The following is a 20,434-nucleotide window of genomic DNA, read 5'->3' as shown; positions in this document are numbered from 1 at the left end:
TGTTACTGTAGTTGATACAGTAACAGAACCATCCACCTTAAACACAACAGGTCCTAGGAGACAAGAGGGTCCTAGGAGACAAGAATCCAACTCATAAAAAACAGATGGAAGGTGGTTTCAAGCTCACTCCATGGTAAGAAAAAACTCCACTGACTTAGAAGAAAAGTATCCATGTTTCACTACAAAGCAACATGCAGCCCATGCCGGCTGCTAGCATGGAGGGGGCATATTCTAGACTGCACTTAGCGAGCGTGACCTGTAAAGACTGAGTTTTGGAAGATGGGCAGGAAGTCTGACACAAGGGGAAGGGAGCCCTGAAGGGAGAGAAGGCATAAACAATCATTTCTCCCTAGGCTCCTGCCAGGCCCCACCCCCATCCCCGCCTCCCCCACACCCACAGGAATAAAAATAAAACTAATCCCCTTCTCTCTGCCAAGCATTTTCTTTCTGGCCTCTGGCCTCTGTAATCCCTACTCAATCCCCATCACTCTCATCTCAGCTCTGCCTCCATCTGCTCAATGCAGAACAGCTCTCCCAAGGGATGAATCCTGCCAGGGAGAGAGAGGAGGTGAGGAGGGAACCACCGATCAGTTAGAAATCTTATCACCAAAGGGTGGAATCTCAATGAAGAGAGCCTGGAGGCAGAGGGTTAGGACCTGGCTGTGATCCAAAGCACGGGCACACAGTAGGGGTCATTAAATAGTCAAGGAACAAATTAAGCTTTAAAGGGGAAAGTACAGCTCCATATTTCTGATAGTTATACTATAACTGGGATCCTGAGGAACTCAAATGGGGGAACGTCGAATGGGGAAGGAGGCCAAGAACAAGCCCTTTAGGATGCAGCAAAACACAAGACAGAACAGAAAAAGTGAAAAAAGTCAGTCTGGTCTTTAGCACCTCAAGTAGCTGATTTCATATTGGTGCTGGCTGTGGAGAGGCCGGCAAACCCCAGATGTTTCCAGTTCTCTGTAGATCAGTCTCCACGGGATCCAAAGTCCTTGACCTCCATTCCATACATCACTGCTTCTCTATGAGTAGTATCTACCTTTGATGTGAGGGTTCTCTTTTCATGGAATATACCCCTTTGTTTTCCCTATATGACCACATATTCTTTCAGACCAGGACTTTGTATAAGAACTCTGCCTAAAATTCCCTGGCGATCCAGTGGTTAGGACTCGGTGCTCTCACTGCCGTGGCCCAGGTTTGATCTCTGCTCGGGGAACTAAGATCCTACAAGCCATGCAGCGTGGCCAGAAAAAATAAAAAATAAAAATAACCGCCCAACAGGATGCCTCGCAGGATGCTAGGCTCGCAGAGGTCAAAAAGCACAGATCGCGGTATCTATGCGAAGCACTCGCCAATGGGAGAGTGGGTGAGAAAGTTCAGGATCCTTGTCTTTCTTCTAAGGAGACTCTCCATGCCTCTGGAGAGGTTAGATTTCAGTCTTAACAAGGACTTAAGCAGGAGCATCACCTCTTCTGGGAAGAGCACCCAGGCTCTAATGCCCTATCCCCAAGGGCCGGCCAACAGGGTCTTCCTGAAGTTGCTTGTGTCCTATGGGGGGGACCTCATGTCTGTTTCTTGTGTGTCTCCCTAGCTGACTGTGACCTCCCTAAGGCCTAGGAATACGTGTTCATCCTCATTACCACCTCCCCCACCCCAGCACCTATCAGAGGACTTAGGACATAGTAGGTGCTCAGTAAACATTTGCTGAAGGAAAAGAGGGCTCCTGGATGGGAAGTGTCTGGACTCAGCGGATCCAAAGTTCAGCTGGTGAGAAATCGAGAGGAACCACCTTGTGAGACAGGCTGGGTGTAGGCACCACACATTCCTGGCAAGCCTGTCTGTCATCACTGAAAGGGCAGGCTGCTGGGACGGCCAGGCAGGAGGAGCCATGCAAGAGAGAAGATGAGTCAGGGGCTTGTGACCGTCCGTAGCCTCAGGAAGGTGTGTCCTTCAGTGTGGATGCTGCTCCCAGCAGATCAAGTCTGGGGAACTCCAATTTACTGTGGTGGGTGATTACCACACATTTTCTCGTTTTACCCGCAGTGACCCTGTGGGGAGGGTACGGTGATCCACTTTACAGGCGCAACCCTGAGACCTCAGTCCCGTGGAATCCGGACCTCCCAGTGCTTGGGACACGATCACAATGAAGCATCTTTAGAAACATACATCCTCAGGGTTGATGGAGGTGTTAAATCTCCTCATTTTTTTCCCCTGCCTCCAAGAATGCTCAGATTCCTACAATACTCAACATCCCACAAGCTTCTTGTCTCCCTCCCATAGTCCGCCAGCCTAGCCCATCCTTAGGCAGCTCTACCAAAAATGCTTTCTGCAGAGTTCTCATGTCTACCCCTCAGCCTCACGTCTTCACATCTTCTCCTTCTAGCTACACGGAGCAGAGTTGATCCCCTGCACAGGATGACTCTCCAGCTATCTGGGGGCAGTTAACGCCTCGCCTCCCCCAGGGTTTAGAAAGAGCCCCACAGACAGAGATTGCACCAGCTACTCAGGGCAAAATTGGTTTCCTGCAGGTTAGCGAACGATGATAGAAGGAATCAGAGAGAGAAGATAGCTATCTTGTTGCTCTGTGTGTGGGGGGCCGGGGGGGGGGGGGGGAGGAGGGGTGTCTCTCCTAGGAGAAGGAGGGGCTGGTGAGGGGAGGTGGACCAGAAGCCAAAATCCATCAAAACCTTAACAGCAGTCTTCAATGAAAACGTTAGTATTGTTGCAAGGGGCTTCTGAAATCAACCAACCTCCCAGTTTTACAAAGGAGGATTGGAAGAGCAGAGATGTAAAGTGACACCAAGAAACACAGTCCGAAAGTGGCAAAACCACAATTAGAATCCTTTGAACCCGCAGCCAGGTCCTCTTTGCACAGTGTCACTACCCATGTTCCTGCTCCACAAGGCTGGAACAGCACCTGTGATGTCAGAACAGCACTCCCATCATTATAGCACCGTCTACAATCTCACTTCCACCACATCCCCAAGAGGGAAAGGGAGAAACACAGCATTAGCTCCATTTTACAGAAGGTAACAGAGAGGCTCAGAGAAGCAAAGGGACTTGCTTGGGTTCCCCGGCAAGCTGAATTTATATTTGGAACTTAAAGCTCAGTTAAGGCTCTTTGCTATTTGTTGACAATGGCTGTTGAAAGGGCCACGAGAGGGAATTCCCTGGCAGTCGAGTGATTAGGACTCCATGGCTTCACTGGTCAGGGAACTAAGACCCCGCAAGCTGGAAACAGAATGGACTTCCTAACTTAAGGAAGGGCGCCCGCCGCCTCTGCCGGCTCTCCAGTCCTGCATTGTTCTGGGATTGCTGGCTGTGTGCACTACAGGAAGATCTTCAAAACCACACTTCTCGTTGCCTTCTGCCTCCCCAGCCAGCGCGCTCCAGAATAAGAGGGGTCAGCAGCCTGGGTTCCTCCCCTGGTTGTGCCCTCACCAGCTCTGTGACCTGGGGCATCCCTCCTTCCCAGGCTGAGCTCTAGTTTCCTCATCTTTAAAAACAGAGGCAATCAATTCTGCCCTGTCAGTAAACGGGATGTTATAAGGCTCAGAAGACAAAGAGCAAGTAGGAGGCTGGGAGGCTCACTCCCACCATCAGTGACTGTCCCTTGGCCTCTGTCACTTCCCCATCACTCCTGCCTCCTCCGCAGCCCTCCTACCCAGAGCAGATGAGAAGGTCAAGAAGGTCCCAACCAAGGCAACGGAGGAGAAAGAAAAACAACTGTGACAACAGCCCAGGAGTCCCTCACAGTTGTACAAGGCTTTATTCTTCCGAAGAGCTTTTACAGTGACTCACATAAGATTTACCAGTGCATAGTCCTATATGTGCCACGCAGCATATAAAGGGCTCTGCGTGCTCTCTTGGGTTTAGTCCTCACAACTACCCATTTTACAGATGACAAAACTTCAGCTCCAAGGTTAAGGGATATAGCTTGTAAGCAGTGGAGCCGGGAGGCAACCCCAGTTCTCTCCAGTCCCCAGTTCCCCAATCTTCAATGTGTTCTCCATCACCTGGGGAGATTTATGAATAATCAGATTCTGATTCCCTTGGTCCAGACTGAGGCCTAAGCATCTGCGCTTCTGACAAGCTCTCCAGGAGATGGACTACTCTGTATCAAGGGCTAGATTTTAAATTCCATTAAGACAGAGCCTGAGTCACCCAATCCATGGGGCTTAGCACTGGGCCTGCCCCACAGAAGGCACTCAATAATTATTTGTTCAATGAATCAATGAATACTGGACTTAAAAACCCATGCTTTACCACTTCTCTGCACTAAACTCCATTATATCATTTGATCTCATAACAAATCTCTAAGGTATCATCAATCTCCCTTTGACAGGCTCAAAAGAGTACTGTAGCTGGAACGATCTACCTTCTAGATCCTTGGCCCTGACCACAGCTGTCCCAAGGATTGAGGTGAGGGGGGAGTGGAATTAATAATTATAGACAGCTGGATGGTGAGGAACTGGACCCATCCGGGCACGTGACCAGCTCAGAGCTTGGGAGGTCACCCACTAGAGCTGTTCTCCGGGTACCAGGGCAGCCGGCTCGGCGCCCCCCAGGAGAGAAACTAGGAAGAGCACGGGAGGAGGCAGGTCCTGGGCATAGTGCCAGGCAGCGGCGGGCAGGTGGTGAGTGACCCTTGACCTCACAGAGAGCCCCGCTGGACCCAAGCAGCCCCCGCCCCCCGCGGATCCCAGCTCTGGACTGATGCTGTCCAGCTTGGGGAGTGGGGATGGGAGGAGGCTAGAGGCATCCCGGGAAATTGCAGCCTAGCGATGAATCACCCGGCACATGACCCCAGAGAGGAGGGGTGCGTGCGTCTGGGGCTTGGGGAGGACAGGTCTTGCGCCCGCCGCTCACTCCCCCCGCCTAGCCTCGATTTGGGGGGAGCGAGGGAAGCCCCTCTCCCGCGCAGCTCCACCCCGGCAGCCCCCGGCCCGCCTGGTTCTCGGGAGAGGCGGGACTCACGGCCTTCAGCTGCTCCAGCCGGTCCTTCATCCTGGTGCCCAGGCGCCCGGAGGCAGGTGAGCTCTTCCCAGGTGAGCGGCCGGAAGTGGCGGCCGGGCCCGGCCGGGGCGACGGAGCAGGAGACGCAGGCGGAGGCCGGCGGCGGCCACGGGCGAGGAGGAGCGTCCGAGGCCACGGGAGTCTCCGCCGCGCCGCCCCCTCCGGCCCCGCCGGCGCCGCGCGCTCCAAATCCGGCTGGCAGGCGGGCGCCGGCGCGCAGCGCTGATCCGCCCGGCGGACCCGCCCCTTACCTGGGCTGGGCCCTGCGCTCCTCCTTAAAGGGCCCGTGCCCTGCCGCCGCCCGGCCCGCCTCTGCGCCTCTCCCTCCACCTCTCCTAGGTCCACGTCCCCCGAGGGACCAGCACTGGGCGATCCCGCCGCGAGCGGGTCTGTCTGACCTCAATTCCAGCCTTTCCACTAGACAGCCATTCTCTTTCTGTGCCGGGCTCTGTGCTAGGATCCAGCCCTCAAGCAGACTCATTCATTGCTGGGGGGGGCCAACATCCCGTAAACGAGGAGCTCTAAGACACTGTGATTTGTGCTATAATAGGTGGGAGAGAGATCAACTAGTTCTGCCTTGAAGAAGGGCATTCCACGTAAAGGAATGCGCACGGTCCCGGGGACTGCGTGTTGGAGCTGAAAGAGTGTGTTCCTCGTGGAAATAACTGGAAGTGAGGCGGGGTGGGGCAGGCTGGGACGAAGAATATGGGTTTTATGATGCTGGCAATGAGGATCCTTAAGAGAAAGGTAAGCAGTTCGATGATGAAGTCAGAACACCTGCCACCAACAATGTGCGTGCCTTTTGGAAAGTTATTGTTTCTCTAGGGGACTCCGGTTTCGGTATAAATCCGAGATATTACCCACTTCCCAGTTTGCTGTGAGGCCTGTTAACGGGAATGGCTGATTCGTCACCTGTGGAGCAGAGTTGTAAGAGAAAGATGTTTGTATTGGAAAGCTTAAGCTGTTATTTCCTACCAGATGTAGAGATCCCCTAGGTGGGTAGTACCTGAAAAGGTGGGCGGGTTCTCACTGCCCCGCCCCCTTTCTCCCCTCCCCACCCCCACCCCTCCACCCTCTCCTCCCTCTTCCCTATTTGTCCTCCTTCTTGGGAACAAATGACATATCCAGCAGATGTGGAGTGGAGCGCAATAAATGGGACTGACAGTCCGAAGACTCAATTCTCAAATCAGAGAAGGAATCTGCGCCATGCATCCAAATTAAAGGGCTGTAAATATTTTCGTAATTCTAACAGAACGCTGCCCTCTTCTGCGATCTTAGTGCGTGCTACGTGCTGACCTCATCGCCTCCCATAAAGATAAGGTCTGTAAGCGGTTGGACTGTTTGAACCCTGCCGTTCTCAGTCCTGATCCTCGCTCTAGTCCAGTTCGCTTCCTTCTACCCCAGGCGGTCTCAGGGTGAATTTCCCGTCTTTGGTAAAAGGAAGGCTTCTGCGCCCCATGGTGGTCAGAAATGGATAGGTGAGCAAATCAGAAACCGCATCCCACCTCCTTTCCTTAAATTTTTGTTACTGAGGAGAGCTGAGTTCCTGCGCTTCAAAGAGAGTCTCCTGAGCAGACAGATGCGTGAACAACTCTCTGCATTAGAAGTCTGAAAAGGACCAAAGGAAATGATCAAGGATAGCCATTCAGCCTCTTGCCTGAACGTACTGTAATTTTTTTCACGGTTTTTTCAAACACTCCCAAGCATTTTCTCTGGTTGAACAGTTCCAACCGTCGTTTAAAAGTTTTTTGTTATACAGAACAAAAATTTTCCCTCCCTATAACTTCCACCACTACTTCTTGCTCCTTACCTTTGTCCAAGCACTTAAGAAATTTAATCTGTCCTTCACAAGATGGGCTTTCCATGAAGGGACAGTAGCTATGGGGCCACAGAACAACTGCTGACACCTAGCCAGGAGCACTGAGTTCTAGACACAGTTTCTGCCACAAAACAGCTGTCACCTGACACCACACAATCTCTTTTCTCATCTGTGCCAAAAGGAGGCTGATCAAAACTAGTGAGTCTCAAACTTTTCAAGGTCAGGAACATCATACATTCTTTATTTTCATTTGTGGATATCTTGTTTTGAATGATTCCATATCCCTTAGAAAATACATTTACTAGGTAATCAGAAATTTGATTTCTTCAAACTCATGGATACAGAGAACAGGTGATTGCCAGAGGTGGGGTGGCAAGGAGCAAAACAGGTGAAGGAGGTCAAAAGGTACAGACTTACAGTTATAAAATACATAAGTCCCAGGGATGTGATGTACAGCATGGTGACTAGTTAATAATACTGTATTGTATATTTGGAGTTGCTAAGAAGATAGATCTTTAAAGTTCTCATCATAACAAAAACAAACTTGTAACTATGTGAGGTGATGGAGATATGGACATCATTTTGCAGAATATACATATATCAAATCATTTGATACAAATGAATTTATTTACAAAACAGAAACAGACTGACAGATTTCAAAAAATTTACTGTTACCAAAGGGGAAATGTGGTAGGCAGGGACAAATTAGGAGCTTGGGATTAACATACACACACTACTATATATAAAATAGATAACCAACAAAGACCTGCTGTATAGCACAGGGAACTCTACTCAATATACTGTAATAATCTATATGGGAAAAGAATCTGAAAAATAATAGATATATATATGTATAACTGAACCACCTTGCTGTACACCTGAAACTAACACAACATTATAAATCAACTATACTCCAATAAAATTTTTTTAAAAATCATTACGTTGCAGACCTCAAACTAACACAATATGTCAATTATATCTCAACAAAACTAGGACACAAAAAAGAAATTTGGTTTCCTATGAGAGAATGTTTCCATGAAGAAAAAAAAAATGACCTTTTGGTTAACCTATGTGGCCATAACAGAAATAACCATTTGATTTTTCTTAAAATTTTTACACATTGAAAATAGCATACAGAGCCCTCTTAACTGCACTTGGAGTCCAGGAACCCAGGAAGGGAAGCATCAACAGAGTTCTTTTCTTATGACATTGTATTTGAAGGTAGTTATCACAGACTTCAAGCCTTTTATTTTTTTTAACTCCTATTAGGGATGAACCCTATTTTGTTCATTCTCTGTTAATATTTGGTCTTTCATGACAGGCATAAGTCTAGATTCCATCAGCTAGTCGTGTAAAATAAACTGAAGAATGTCAAGTTACTGAGGGACAAAGGACCAGGATGAGGAAAGCTCATGGGCGGCTGAGGAAGACCCGGACATTAAGCTGAAGTGGATTGTAGGGTCTCATGTAGATGGACAGTGACTCAAGGTTCCAGGAGTAGTAGCAGCCCCTTCTCTCTGGTGTATTTTTATTTTTCTGCTCTACTGTGGTACTTGGTTTCACACCACGTCTAGTGTATAGATGTTTCTCCACTAAACAAAAATAGCAAGATTAAATCCAGTATTTGCATTTTGGCTATTGATAAATCAGCCAACACTTAATTTCACCTTTACAAACAAACCAAAAAGAGGATTCTGAGGTTTGGGGCCTCCGCTTCCCCCTCTCTTCTTTCCTCTAAGCGTCTTTCTTTCCCGTTGGAGTAAAGGACCGAGCCTTACCCCATCATCATCCTCAGGGCACTTCTGTGGAACAGGTGAGACCACCTTCTGGCTGTTGTACCTGGAGGCAGTGTGTCCAGGGTGTGGTGTTCAGTAGAAAGAGATAAGGGAGCTAGAGTATTGAAGGGGAAGGTCCTTTCTCTTCCCCCACAGCAATTCTTCCCCTCTGCAGGGAGGATGGGGAATAAACGTCCTGACTTGTAATTTTCACCCCCTTACAGTTTGTATTAGTTATCTATTGCCGTGTAACAAATTGCCCTAAAACAGCTTGAAACAACATTCTTCTGTGATTTCTGTGATTCAGGAATCCAGGTGCAGTTTAGCTGAGTGCCTCTGCCTCAAGACTGCACTTAAGGTATGAACTGCGGGCTACATCTCATCTCACGGCTTGACTGGGGAAGGATCTGTTTCCAAAGTCGTCATGTGATTGCCGGCAGCATTCAGACCCTCAAGGACTGTTCCTCACCCCTTGGGCCTCTTCATAGGGCAGCTCACAACATGGCAGCTGAATTCCATCAGACCAAGCAGGTGAGAGGAGAGAGAGAAACCAAAGTGTTTTTGTAACCTAATCTCAGCTGTGACATCACTTTTGCCACATTGTATTGACTAAAAGCGAATCACTAGGTTCAGCCCACACTCAAGGGGAGGGGATTACATCAGGGAATGAAGACCAGGAGCCATCTCAGTGGCTGCCAAGAATACAGTTCAAATCCCAAATTAATGCCAAAGTTATGCTATTTCACCTCCTTAGAGCTCTCTTCTCCCCTGTATCTGGACAACTCTGACCCATTCTAGGATTAAGTGTCCCTCAAACACGCTTCCATGACACCCTGGACCACATCACAGCCCTACCACGCTATGCAATTACCTGATCTGCCTCCTGCACCTTCCATGAACTCTGTGAGGTCAGCAGTCTTGTCTCTTCTCTTCACTGATGTGAACCCAGACCCAAGCATCAGCCCCAAAACATAGTAGGTGCTCGGTTAGTGTTCACTAAACATTAAATGAATCTTCTTGTAATATGGTTCCATTATGTCTTTCTTCTGATTAAAAGTCATCAGTGGCTCCTTATTACAAGAGTAGGGAGGCCAGGCCCTTCTTAGAATGGCATTCAAGCCCTTCCCCAGCCTGGCCCCAGCCCCATGTACTGTTACTCCCTGACACACACAGCCCCACCTTCAGCCTCATCAAACACTCACCTCTTCTCTGCATCTAATGTGCCCAGAATTTCCCACCTATCTCTGCCTGATTTGTCCTTTTTCCACTTCATGTCTGACAAATCCCTACTCCTCCTCAAGACAGGCCTTCTCCAGTTCACTCAGGTGGTCTTCTTGGCCCTCTGTCCTCCTGCCCCCAACAATACTTGTTCAGATCTATTTTGAAAACAAACCCTGGGTTGTCTTATAACTAGTTGCTTACATACCTGTTGAGAGCAACGAGCAGGTATTATATTTATTCATCTTCCAAGGGTACCGTGAGTAGGTGCACTGCAATTATTTGGAGGATAAATCAAAGAATAGTTGACTACTAACACACACACACACACACACACACACACACACACACACACAATCCCCAGGGATTCTCCTCTCCTCTCCCTAAAGAGGAAGGAACATCCTTCTTGGATCTTAAAACTAAATGTGGACTTCCCTGGTGGCACAGTGGTTAAGAATCTTCCTGCCAATGCAGGAGACACAGGTTTGATCCGTGGTCCGGGAAGATCCTACATGCCATGGAGCAACTAAGCCGGTGTACCACAGCTACTGAGCCTGCTCTCTAGAGCTTGAGAGCCACAACTACTAAGTCCAAGTGCCACAACTACTTAAGTCTATGTGCCTAGAGCCCGTGCTCTGTAACAAGAGAAGCCACTGCACCACAACAAAGGATAGCCCGCACTCGCCACAGCTAAAGAAAGCCCGCGTGCAGCAACAAAGACCCAATGCAGCCAATAAATAAATTTATTTATTTATTAAAAAAAAAAAAAACTAAATGCAATTGCAACTCCCTGTGTCACTGAACTGTGTGTTTAAAATAATGTATTTTAAAGACATAGAGAACAGACTTGTGGTTGCCAGGGGTGGGGGGCGGGGGAGAGGATGGGGAAGAGATGGACTGGAAGTTTGGGATTACCAGATGCAAACTATTTTATGTAGGATGGATAAACAACAAGGTCCTGCCGTATAGCACAGGGAACTATATTCAGTGTCCTGTAATAAACCATTACGGAAAAGAATATGAAAAAGAATATATATATATATATGTATAACTGAATCACTTTGCTGTACAGCAGAAATTAACACCACACTGTGAATCAACTATATTTCAATAAAATAAATTTCTAAAAAATAATGTGTTTTTCAGACACTGTTGGTGGGAATGTAAGTTGGTACAGCTGCTATGGAAAACAGTATGGAGGTTCCTTAAAAGACTAAAAATAGAACTACCATATGGCCCAGCAATCCCACTCCTGGGCATATACCCAGAGAAAACCATAAATCAAAAAAAACACATGCACCCCAGTGTTCGTAGCAGCACTATTTACAATAGGCAGGACAGGGAAGCAACCTAAATGTCCATCAACAGATGAATGGATAAAGAAGATGTGGTACATATATGCAATGGAATATTACTCAGCCATAAAAAGGAATGAAACTGGGTCATTTGTAGAGATGTGGATGGACCCTGAGAGTGTCATACAGGGTGAAGCAAGTCAGAAAGAGAAAAGCAAATATCGTATAATAATACAAATATGTGGAATCTAGAAAAATGCTAGAGACCATCTTATTTGCAAAGTAGAAATAGACACACAGACATAGAGAACAAATGTATGGATACCAAGGGGGAAAGGGGCAAGAGGAATTGGGAGACTGGAATTGACACATATACATTATTGATACTATGTATAAAATAGACAACTGATGGGAACATACTGTATAGCACAGGGAACTCTACCTAATGCACTGTGGTGACCTAAATGGGAGGGAAGTCCAAAAGGGAGGGGGTATCTGTATGTGTATGGCTGATTCGTTTTGTTGTGCAGTGGAGGCTAATACAACATTGGAAAGCAACCATACTCCAATAAAATTAATTTTAAAATGTGTTTTATTTATAAAGACGTTTTATGCATGTTGTTTAGATGTTTTCCTAACACAAATCTTGCTATACCACTTACCTGTGACTGTGATTTAACGATGTAAACAATATGCACCATATTCGTTTTTATGTTTATACAAACTCCTCAATCCCTGGAGCTCTTAAGCCCATAGTTCTCCTCTGGTAAGGTAAGTGGGAAGACTCAGTGAGGAAGCCCTGTGCAGGGAAGCCTGCTGTTACCTCTGAGCTGCAGAAGACATGTTTGTTTCTTACAACACCTCTGGAACACCTGTCAAGAATAACACGATAAACATAGGGAAATCTTAGGTGGAAGACAATTGAATACTTATGTCTTTAAACTTTTGCTAATTAAAAAAATAAGCTATCTACTGTATTTCTCCATGTGGATGTTTGAATAACTATGGTGCATCTTTTATTGTCCTTTTACAGTTTGGGGTTTTTTTCCCTTGGAGATCTCACAATAACTCAGGGAGACAGGATAGATATTATCGTCCCCATTTTATTATGCAGTTGAATTAAGTATAGAAAAATGAAGCGATTTTCCCAAGCTCTTATAGGACAATCATAGCATGCTGGGCGAGAGAATGGCTTTGTGCCCAGGCTTTGAAACTACACTGCCCAGGTCAAATCTCAGTTTTATGTTTCCTGGCTGTGTGACCTTGAACAAGTTACTTAGCCTCCCTGTGTCTCAGTTGCCTTATAAGTAAGCAGAGATAATAATAACATGCATCTCATGGGTTATTATGATGATAAATGGGCTGATAGACGGCAATCATTAATTCCCTTATTCAATCACTGGGAAGGAAGCCGGCTCACTCTTAACTACACTGTTTTCTCAAGGAGTGTAGGGAATTGAAAATTACCTGTAATATTTCAGTCACTAGGGAAACCACCCTCTTGGTATCCAGTCGGCATCAGCTGGGGCAGCATTTTCCACAGTAGGTTCAGCAAGATGAAATATTTCCTAAGAGAGTCCAAGGAGTAAAAGAGTTTGGTGGTGACAATTTTTTTCCAAATAATTTAGTCCTTAATAGTCACATGTTTGAACTTCCCACTGGAAAGAAAAAGAGAATTGCTTTTAAAGTATCCTTTGCAAATGGCTATCCTGTTTCGGCCTAAATACATTAATTAAAATGTAGTTCACTGATTTATAGCTGACCTTTTAAAGAAAAAGAACTTTTATTGAGATATAATTAACATACAATAAACTGCATATATTTAAAGTGTACAATTTGATTTTTTTTCTGGTTAGTAATGTATATACGGCAATCCCAATCTCCTAATTCATCCCGCCACCCCCCAACCCCACTTTCCCCACTTGGTGTCCATATGTTTGTCCTCTACATCTGTGTCTCTCTTTCTGCCTTGCGAACGAGTTGATCTGTACCATTTGGTGGTGACAGTTTAGAAAACATGCAACGCACATCCCTCACCTTGGAGAGTCATGACTGCACGTCTGCATACTACAGGCACTGAATAAACCTGCAGTAAACCACTAGTTTTATTTTGATCAACACAGTATCCTTTACATTTGTTTAACCGTAATGTTTATTTCCCCCCAAACACCTATTATTCAACAAGACCGATGTCCTACAAATCATAACATATTATTATGTTATTGCACTAAAACATAGGAGGGGCCGCAAGGCCTCTGTAAGTGAACCAAAGAGGATCCTTTTGGGTCTCATCTTTCAAAAGAATAAAGGGACATTTCAGTTTCATGGAATATGAATTCTGGTCATGGTTTCTGCCCTGTAGTCCTGGGAGACATGTCAGAAAAAGATAAAAGAAAAATGTTGTGGCATGCTTTTTTTGCTTTTCCAGATAAGGAAACAGAAGCGCAGAGCTGATTCCCTGTGTCTGTGCTCTCACAGTTCCCTGCTCCAGAAATGCCCTTCCTGGACCTCTGCGCACACCCAGACCTGAAGACCTGGCAGGGCGCAGCTCACGGGCCACGTCCCCCGTCAAACTAGCCTGCGTTCCCTTCACCGAGCCTCCTTTGGTGGCTCATAGCATCATATCACTTGGCCCTCAGGGTAATCGTGGTGTATGTTCTTCAATACCGCTAGACTTTTAACTTCCTTCCAGGAAGGACATGCCTCTTACTTACCTTCCCATTTCTTGCTCCACCTACCACGGGTGGGAACATAGTACGCAGTACTGTTCAATAAATTATCGTTTACTGCCTCCTTCAATGTTGTTGAATAAATAAATCCCTCAATAACCAGCAAGTAGAAGAGTGAATGAGCTTCCCCTACCCTATAAACAGGTAGTAAAGCATCTGTGTTCCAGTGCCGTTGTCTTGAGACCAATGACTGTCATCAGAACGATTTGCATCCTACTCAGACTGCTCGGAGCTGTGGGAATGAGTCCTTTCCCTTCCTCACTCTACCAAGCCAGTGTTTGCCTTCACAGAATTAGCTTTGTCCTACCTGAATCCAGATCTGAACCAACACTACCTCTTTTCTACACCAAGACAATTTTTCCATATTATGCATACTTAGCTACTGTCTTAGTCCATTCGGGCTGCTGTAACACAATACCACAGACCGGGTGGCTTAAAAACAACAGAAATTTATTTCTCACAATTCTGAATGCCGGGAGTCTGAGATCAGGGTACCAGCATGGTTGGGTAAAGGCCGCCTTCCAGTCACAGACTTTTCATTATACCCTCACATGGCAGAAGGAGCTAGGGATCTCTAAGGGTCTCTTTTACAAAAGCACTAATCCCTTTCAAGACCTAAGCACCTCCCAAAGGCCCCATCTTTTTTTTTTTCTTTTTTAATAAATTTATTTATTTATTTATTGGCTGCTTTGGATCTTTGTTGCTGCACACAGGCTTTCTCTAGTGGTGAGCGGGGGCTACTCTTCATTGTGGTGCGTGGGCTCCTCACTGTGGTGGCTTCTCTTGTCATGGAGCACGGGCTCTAGGCAGGCGGGCTTCAATAGTTGCGACACATGGGCTCAATAGTTGTGGCTCACAGGCTATAGAGCACAGGCTCAATAGTTGTGGCGCACGGGCTTAGTTGCTCCAAAGCATGTGGGATCTTCCTAGAGCAGGCATCGAACCCCTGTCCCCTGCATTGGCAGGCGGATTCTTATCCACTGCACCACCCAGGAAGTCCCAGCCCCATCTTTTAATGCCATCACGTTGGGCATTAGTATTTCAACATATATGAATTTGGAAGGAACACACATATTCAGACCATATCAACTGGGGATAGGCAGAAAGGGAAAATATGAGATAAATGTGTGTGTGTGTGTGTGGTGTGTGTGTGTGCAGGACAGTGAGAATGAGAGAAGAAATGGGGAAGAGAATGGGGAGGAGAATGAATGGATAAAGGGAGAGGGATTTGGAAGCAGATTAATACAGAGTCAGAGAGTGAGATGGAAACAGATTAGCTCTGGGTATAAGGGCAAGTAAAGAGAAATTAACAAAACTTTAAAAGTCATGCTTTCCCCATCACTTTTCCCTGGAAGATAATTTAGGATGAAAGAGAAATAATTCAAAGAGGCCCAAACTCAGCATTTACATTATGGGAAACATGATGTGGGATGGTCCTGGTTTGATTTGCCCCTTATTCTTGGCTCTGCCCCTGCCCATACGTGCAATGTGTGGGTCTGCTGAGAACCCGAGAAGTACATCTGGAGAGAAGCCCAAAGTAGGACACAGACTTTACACGTGATGCTAAGGACAGTGATAATGACATAGCCTCTGTATCTCCCTCTAAAAGTCACAAAGTATTTTCACTTAATGCATCTCTTGATCATCATAACTACTCCAGAATTTATTTCTTATGGGCATTTTAATCCCCATTTTATTTTTTTATTTTATTTTTGATAAATTTATTTATGTATTTATTTATTTATTGACTGCATTGGGTCTTTGCTGCTGCACACAGGCTTTCTCTAGCTGCGGAGGGCAGGGGCTCCTCTTCCTTGTGGTGCACGAGCTTCTCATTGCCGTGGCTTCTCTTGTTGCAGAGCAGGGTCTCTAGGAGCATGGGCTTCAGTAGTTGCACGTGGGCTCAATAGTTGTGGCGCACAGGCTTAGTTGCTCCGCAGCATGTGGGATCTTCCTGGAGCAGGGCTCGAACCCGTGTCCCCTGCATTGGCAGGTGGATTTAACCACTGCGCCACCTAGGAAGTCCAAATCCCCATTGTAGAGGTGAGGAATCTGAGACTGAGAAAAGGAAAATGACTTCTCAAAAATAATATAACCAGGAAGAAGTAACAGTGTAAAACCAAAGACCTCAGCCACCGTCTCCCCATCTTTCAGAGAGCATACCCATTTGTCTCCACCGAGCAACATTTTAGAGGAACATTCAGGGAGTTTGTTGTGTTTACAACAGCGGGAACCTCATCATTGCTCTCTTCAAAGCACCCTTAAGCTCTCTGTTCCTTATGCTGTAGATCAAGGGGTTCAGCATAGGGGTGACGAATGTGTAAACCACAGACACTACCTGGCCCCTCTCTGGAGAGTAGCTGGAGCTGGGGCACAGGTAGATGAAGCTTCCACCTCCGTACTGGAGCAGAACCATGGTCAGGTGGGAGGAGCAGGTGGAGAAGGCCTTGTGCCTCCCCGCTGCAGAGCGCATCTTCAGGATGGCAGCCCCAATGAAGACATAGGACAGGGTGATCAGCAGGAAGGGGATGGTGAAGACAGTGACACCAACCACAAACAGGGTGGCCTCGTGGACCCGGGTATCGGCACAGGCCAGTCTCATGACAGGAAGGACATCGCAGTAGAACACGCTGACTTCTTTGCTGCTGCAGAAGGGCAGTCGGAAGATAAGCACAGTCAGCAGCATGGCCAAGATGAACCCCAGCACCAGAGAGCCCAGGACCAGTCGGGCACACAACCGCCGGCTCATCATGAAGGCGTAACGCAAAGGGTGGCAGATGGCCACGAACCTGTCATAGGCCATGACGGCCAGCAGAATGCAGTCAGCGCTACCCAGGAATATGAAGAAGAACATCTGGGCACCACAGCCAGGCAGGGAGATGAGGGTTTTCTCCGTGGTGCTGGCCAGAGTCAGAGGGGCAATGGTGGAGGAGTAGCAGATCTCCAGAGCTGCCAGGTTGGCCGGGAAGAAGTACATGGGGGTGTGGAGAGAACGGTCGCCCCAGATGATGAGAGAGATGGAGATGTTGCCGCTGAGGCTGACCAGGTACATAATCAGGAAGGTCACGAAAATCAGCGTCTGTACCTCGGGGAGTTTGGAGAAGGGGCGGAAGTGGAAGTGAATCATCCCAGTCTGGTTTGCATCCGCCAGGTAGTCAGTGCATCGGACCTGCGGATGGCACAGGTGCTGCCCCCTGGGGTTAGATAACTGTCAGGACACAGAGTTCCTGCTGGATGACCCATTCAGCTCCTGGCCTCTCCCCTCCTTCCTCAACTCCAACCATCTTTAGCTCCAAACTCAGCAGCTCCCTTCTACAATAGCTTTTTTGTTGTTGTAATCACCCAGAAGTAGATCCCCACTGAAATCTTTTTATTGTAAAATACACATTACGTAATAGTTATCATTTTAACCATGTGTAAGTGTACAATTCAGTGACATTAAATACACTCACAATGTTGTATAACCATCACCTCTATCTATACCCAAAACTTTTTTATCATCCCCAACAAAAACTCTACCCGATAAACTAAAACTCCCCATGATCTCATCCGCCCAGCTCCTAGCAACCTCCATCCTACTTTGTCTCTATGAATTTGCCTATTCTAGGTACCTCATCTATCAATAAGTGGAATCGTATAGTATTTGCCCTTCTGTGTCTGGCTTCTTTCACTAAGCATCATGTTTTCAAGGTCCATTCATGTGGTAGTTTATGTCAAAATTACATTCCTTTTTTATGGCTGAATAGTATTTCATTGTATGTTTATCCATTCATCTGCTCACAGACACTTAGATTGTTTCCACCTTTTGGCTATTGTGAATAATGCTGGCTTCTGTTCAAGCCAGCACTGAAATGTTAACCCACAGTGTGCCATTCCCAAACCACAAATCTCTCAACTCTCTCAATCCCTTGCCTGGTTGTCAGGAGCACAACCTGATCTGCCAATGACCAGTGGTATGACCTTGAGCAGTTTGCTGAAGCTTTCCGCTTCAATTTCTTCATGTATAAAGATAGTAATAGGACACAATTCTTAGAATTGTTGTGAGAAGTATAAATGTGCCTGGCCTCTAGGAAACTCTCCATAAATGTTACCAGTCATCATTAATACTACTCTTCTTCCACCTTTTCAAGGCCACATTGATACCTCCAGTCCCCCCGCCCCTGCCCTCAAATAAGCCTCCTTTGGGCTTTCCTCCCTGCCCCATCCAACCAAGACCTATAGTCCATCTCTTCCATCATTCTTTTGCCAATACTGTCACTGTCCTTGGCTCCTTGACCTTCTGCCAACCCTGCTACTTTCTGTAATATCCAGCATCTTCATTCCAGGCTGAATGTGACTAAAGAAGATCACAAAATTCTGCTGACTGGTGCCACTGTAAAGATAAAAAGTCATTAATTATCAACCCTAAAAATGTCCCCAAGCCTCTGAACCAGCTGCTCCTTCTGGTTCCCACCAAGACAAGTGCCAGTTTCCCTGGTCTCTTTAAGGTCACCCTTCTGTTCTCTCCTCTCTCACCAGCAGTAATGACCCAGCCTCCAACTTCACTGAAAAAAATAACAGAAGCTATCGGGAGGCAACTCAACACGCTCACCAGCTCCAGACCCACAACATTCTCTGTCTATCCTTACACCCATAGCAAATGCCCATATGCCTCTCCAGAAGTGTCCCTGCTCCTCTGCAAAGCTAGTGGTCTCAGCCCCTCCTGCTTCCTCTGGGATCTTGCTTCGCAAGTCACTCCCTGTCTCCAGTATCTGCCTCTGCTCCCCGTCTACAGCAACTTTACCGGCCGTGGCAAAAGGCAACTTCCCTTCATCTTATATCATCCTCTAAAGCCCCCTTGTCTGCTTTCCATTTCAACCATTTCCTGTTCTCTCTTTAGCACAGTCTTGTTTCCATCCTACGCCCAGAGACCACGCTAACGAAGGTCCCCAATGACTCCCAAATTGCTGAAACCAATAGCTACTTTTTGACTTGATCTGTGTTTCACGGGTGGCTGCTGGATACTCCCTTTTCCTTGAAACTCCTCACCCAAGGCCTCTGTGATGCTATTCTACCCAAACTCTCTTCCTACCTCTCTGGACACTGTTTCCATCACTTTCGGAGACTGCTCTTCCTCTTAGTGACATGCAAAGGGAAGGTTTTGTTGTTTATTTGAGGTCTACCCCCCAGATTCACTCCTTACTCTGCTCTGCCCCATGGGAGACTGGTCACTAAAGACTGAATCATCCGGGCTCACTCATCCTGTGGCTTCTGGTTAGATGTGGCCAATGAAGGGTACTCGCAGGAGAATAAAGGGTAGCATAAAGGGATGTAAGGGATCTATCCTCCTCCCATACACACACCACTACCCCCTTCTCTCTCTACCATCACGGTTCCATGACCACAGCTCTGGTTGGGTGGCCCATCTTTCATGGCTCCAGTTTTTGCTGGGCTCCAGTAACACTGTTCTCTCACCTTGTCACTGCAGGCCCAAAAATGCAAACAGCTTCCTACCATTGCTAGCCCTTGAGTGCCTCACTATCCCTTACAGTGTAACAGGGAAAAACAAATCTGCTTCTACATTGGATCTGTTTCTTTTCATTTAACCTTTTTCATTTCTTTTTTTTTTTCCCCGAGTTATTCACTAAAGGGATGTTGCCTATAGCTTGAAGTATATATAATGGCCCATCTCCAGGAACCCCCCTCCCATGCCTGAGCTTAAGCTAAAATACTTTTGTTTAGCTCACAGGAAACATCCTGACCAGGACCACCTGTAAATGGCTGCAGGAAAGAAGAAATTAGCATATCCCCTTCAGAGTCTGGCCAGAACCAAGGAAATACTTGCAACAGCTTATTGTTTTGTTTTGTTTTTTTTACTTTACCTCCTCACCTCCCCCTCTTTGTTCTATAAAAGAAACTAGCATCTAAACCTGGGCAAGATGGTTCTTTGGGACACTAGTCCACCATCTTCTTGGTCTACTGAGTTTCAGGATAAAGTCACTATTCATTGCCCCAAAAACCCATGTCTTGATTTATTGGCCTGTCTTGCAGTGAACAGTTCAAGTTTGGACTCGGTAACAATAAGTGCCCTTAATTCTGCCCTCACTTCTATAAAGGGTCCCAAAGTTAAACACCAGGTCTTGTCCATGTGACTAGCATAGAGATGATTGTTGAATGCATAAAGGCAAACAATCTTATACTTTAATTTATTTTAGAATCTCTTTACCCAGTTTTCTTTTTACTGCCCTTGATCGGTAGGAAAGAATTTCAGGGCAAGTTTACACAGTATCCAAAACAACATACCCCGACTATACCCACACACCCACACATCATATCTTCTGTAGAAACAAAAACTGACACTTGGCCTTGCTTCCAATGACTAAGTATCAATACTTCACATGCCTCAGTAAGGTGGCGGAGTGGGGGGAGCGCTGTGCGCCCTGAGTTAAACCAAGGCTAACAGGATCACCTGGCTGGTTTTGTTGCCCCCCAAAAATGTATTTTTGCTTACTTCTGCTATGCTGGTGTCTGAAGATATATCATGACCTTTATGAATATGATAAACGTGTAAGGACATTGTTGTTTTCCACCACACGC

General features: G+C 46.6%; 2 protein-coding genes and 1 long non-coding RNA gene across 6 annotated transcripts in view; 1 reads left to right on the top strand and 2 right to left on the bottom strand.

The window, feature by feature from the left end:
* Positions 1-5,229, bottom strand: part of STX3 (syntaxin 3) — a 46,752-nt gene extending 41,523 nt beyond the window's left edge. For all 4 annotated transcript variants that reach the window (XR_009052514.1, XM_057725846.1, XM_057725848.1 and 1 more), the window contains exon 1: positions 4,984-5,229. Coding sequence is in view for 3 of the 4 variants with exons in the window: in XM_057725846.1 (XP_057581829.1) it covers positions 4,984-5,013 (30 nt within the window). In the remaining variant the exon portion in view is untranslated. The remainder of the gene's footprint in view (positions 1-4,983) is intronic.
* On the top strand, positions 4,818-10,929 carry LOC130848046 (uncharacterized). The gene is made up of 3 exons (XR_009052515.1): positions 4,818-5,039; positions 5,573-5,693; positions 8,924-10,929. It is a non-coding gene; the product is annotated as an uncharacterized LOC130848046 (long non-coding RNA).
* A 5,147-nt stretch (positions 10,930-16,076) lies between these two features.
* Positions 16,077-19,354, bottom strand: LOC130848719 (olfactory receptor 10V1-like). Its single transcript, XM_057727122.1, has 2 exons — positions 19,223-19,354; positions 16,077-17,027 (listed from the first exon to the last, which is right to left on the bottom strand). The coding sequence occupies exons 1-2, from the start codon at positions 19,352-19,354 to the stop codon at positions 16,077-16,079; spliced, it is 1,083 nt and encodes a 360-aa protein (XP_057583105.1).
* Between the last annotated feature and the right edge of the window lie 1,080 nt (positions 19,355-20,434).

This window comes from Hippopotamus amphibius, chromosome 3 (genome assembly GCF_030028045.1).
Source record: "Hippopotamus amphibius kiboko isolate mHipAmp2 chromosome 3, mHipAmp2.hap2, whole genome shotgun sequence".
NCBI classification, from domain to species: Eukaryota; Metazoa; Chordata; class Mammalia; order Artiodactyla; family Hippopotamidae; genus Hippopotamus; species Hippopotamus amphibius.
The sequence above is the reverse complement of the archived record's forward strand: the minus strand, read 5'-3'. Positions and strand labels throughout refer to the sequence as shown.

What these genes read in the sequence shown, in the direction of transcription:
- LOC130848719 (XM_057727122.1), bottom strand. Translation starts at nt 19,354, where the DNA reads ATGGTAGGAAGCTGTTTGCATTTTTGGGCCTGCAGTGACAAGGTGAGA. An exon ending in GTGGTCATGGAACCGTGATG is followed by an intron (nt 17,028 to 19,222) that starts GTAGAGAGAGAA and finishes TGCCATCCGCAG; the next exon opens with GTCCGATGCACTGACTACCT.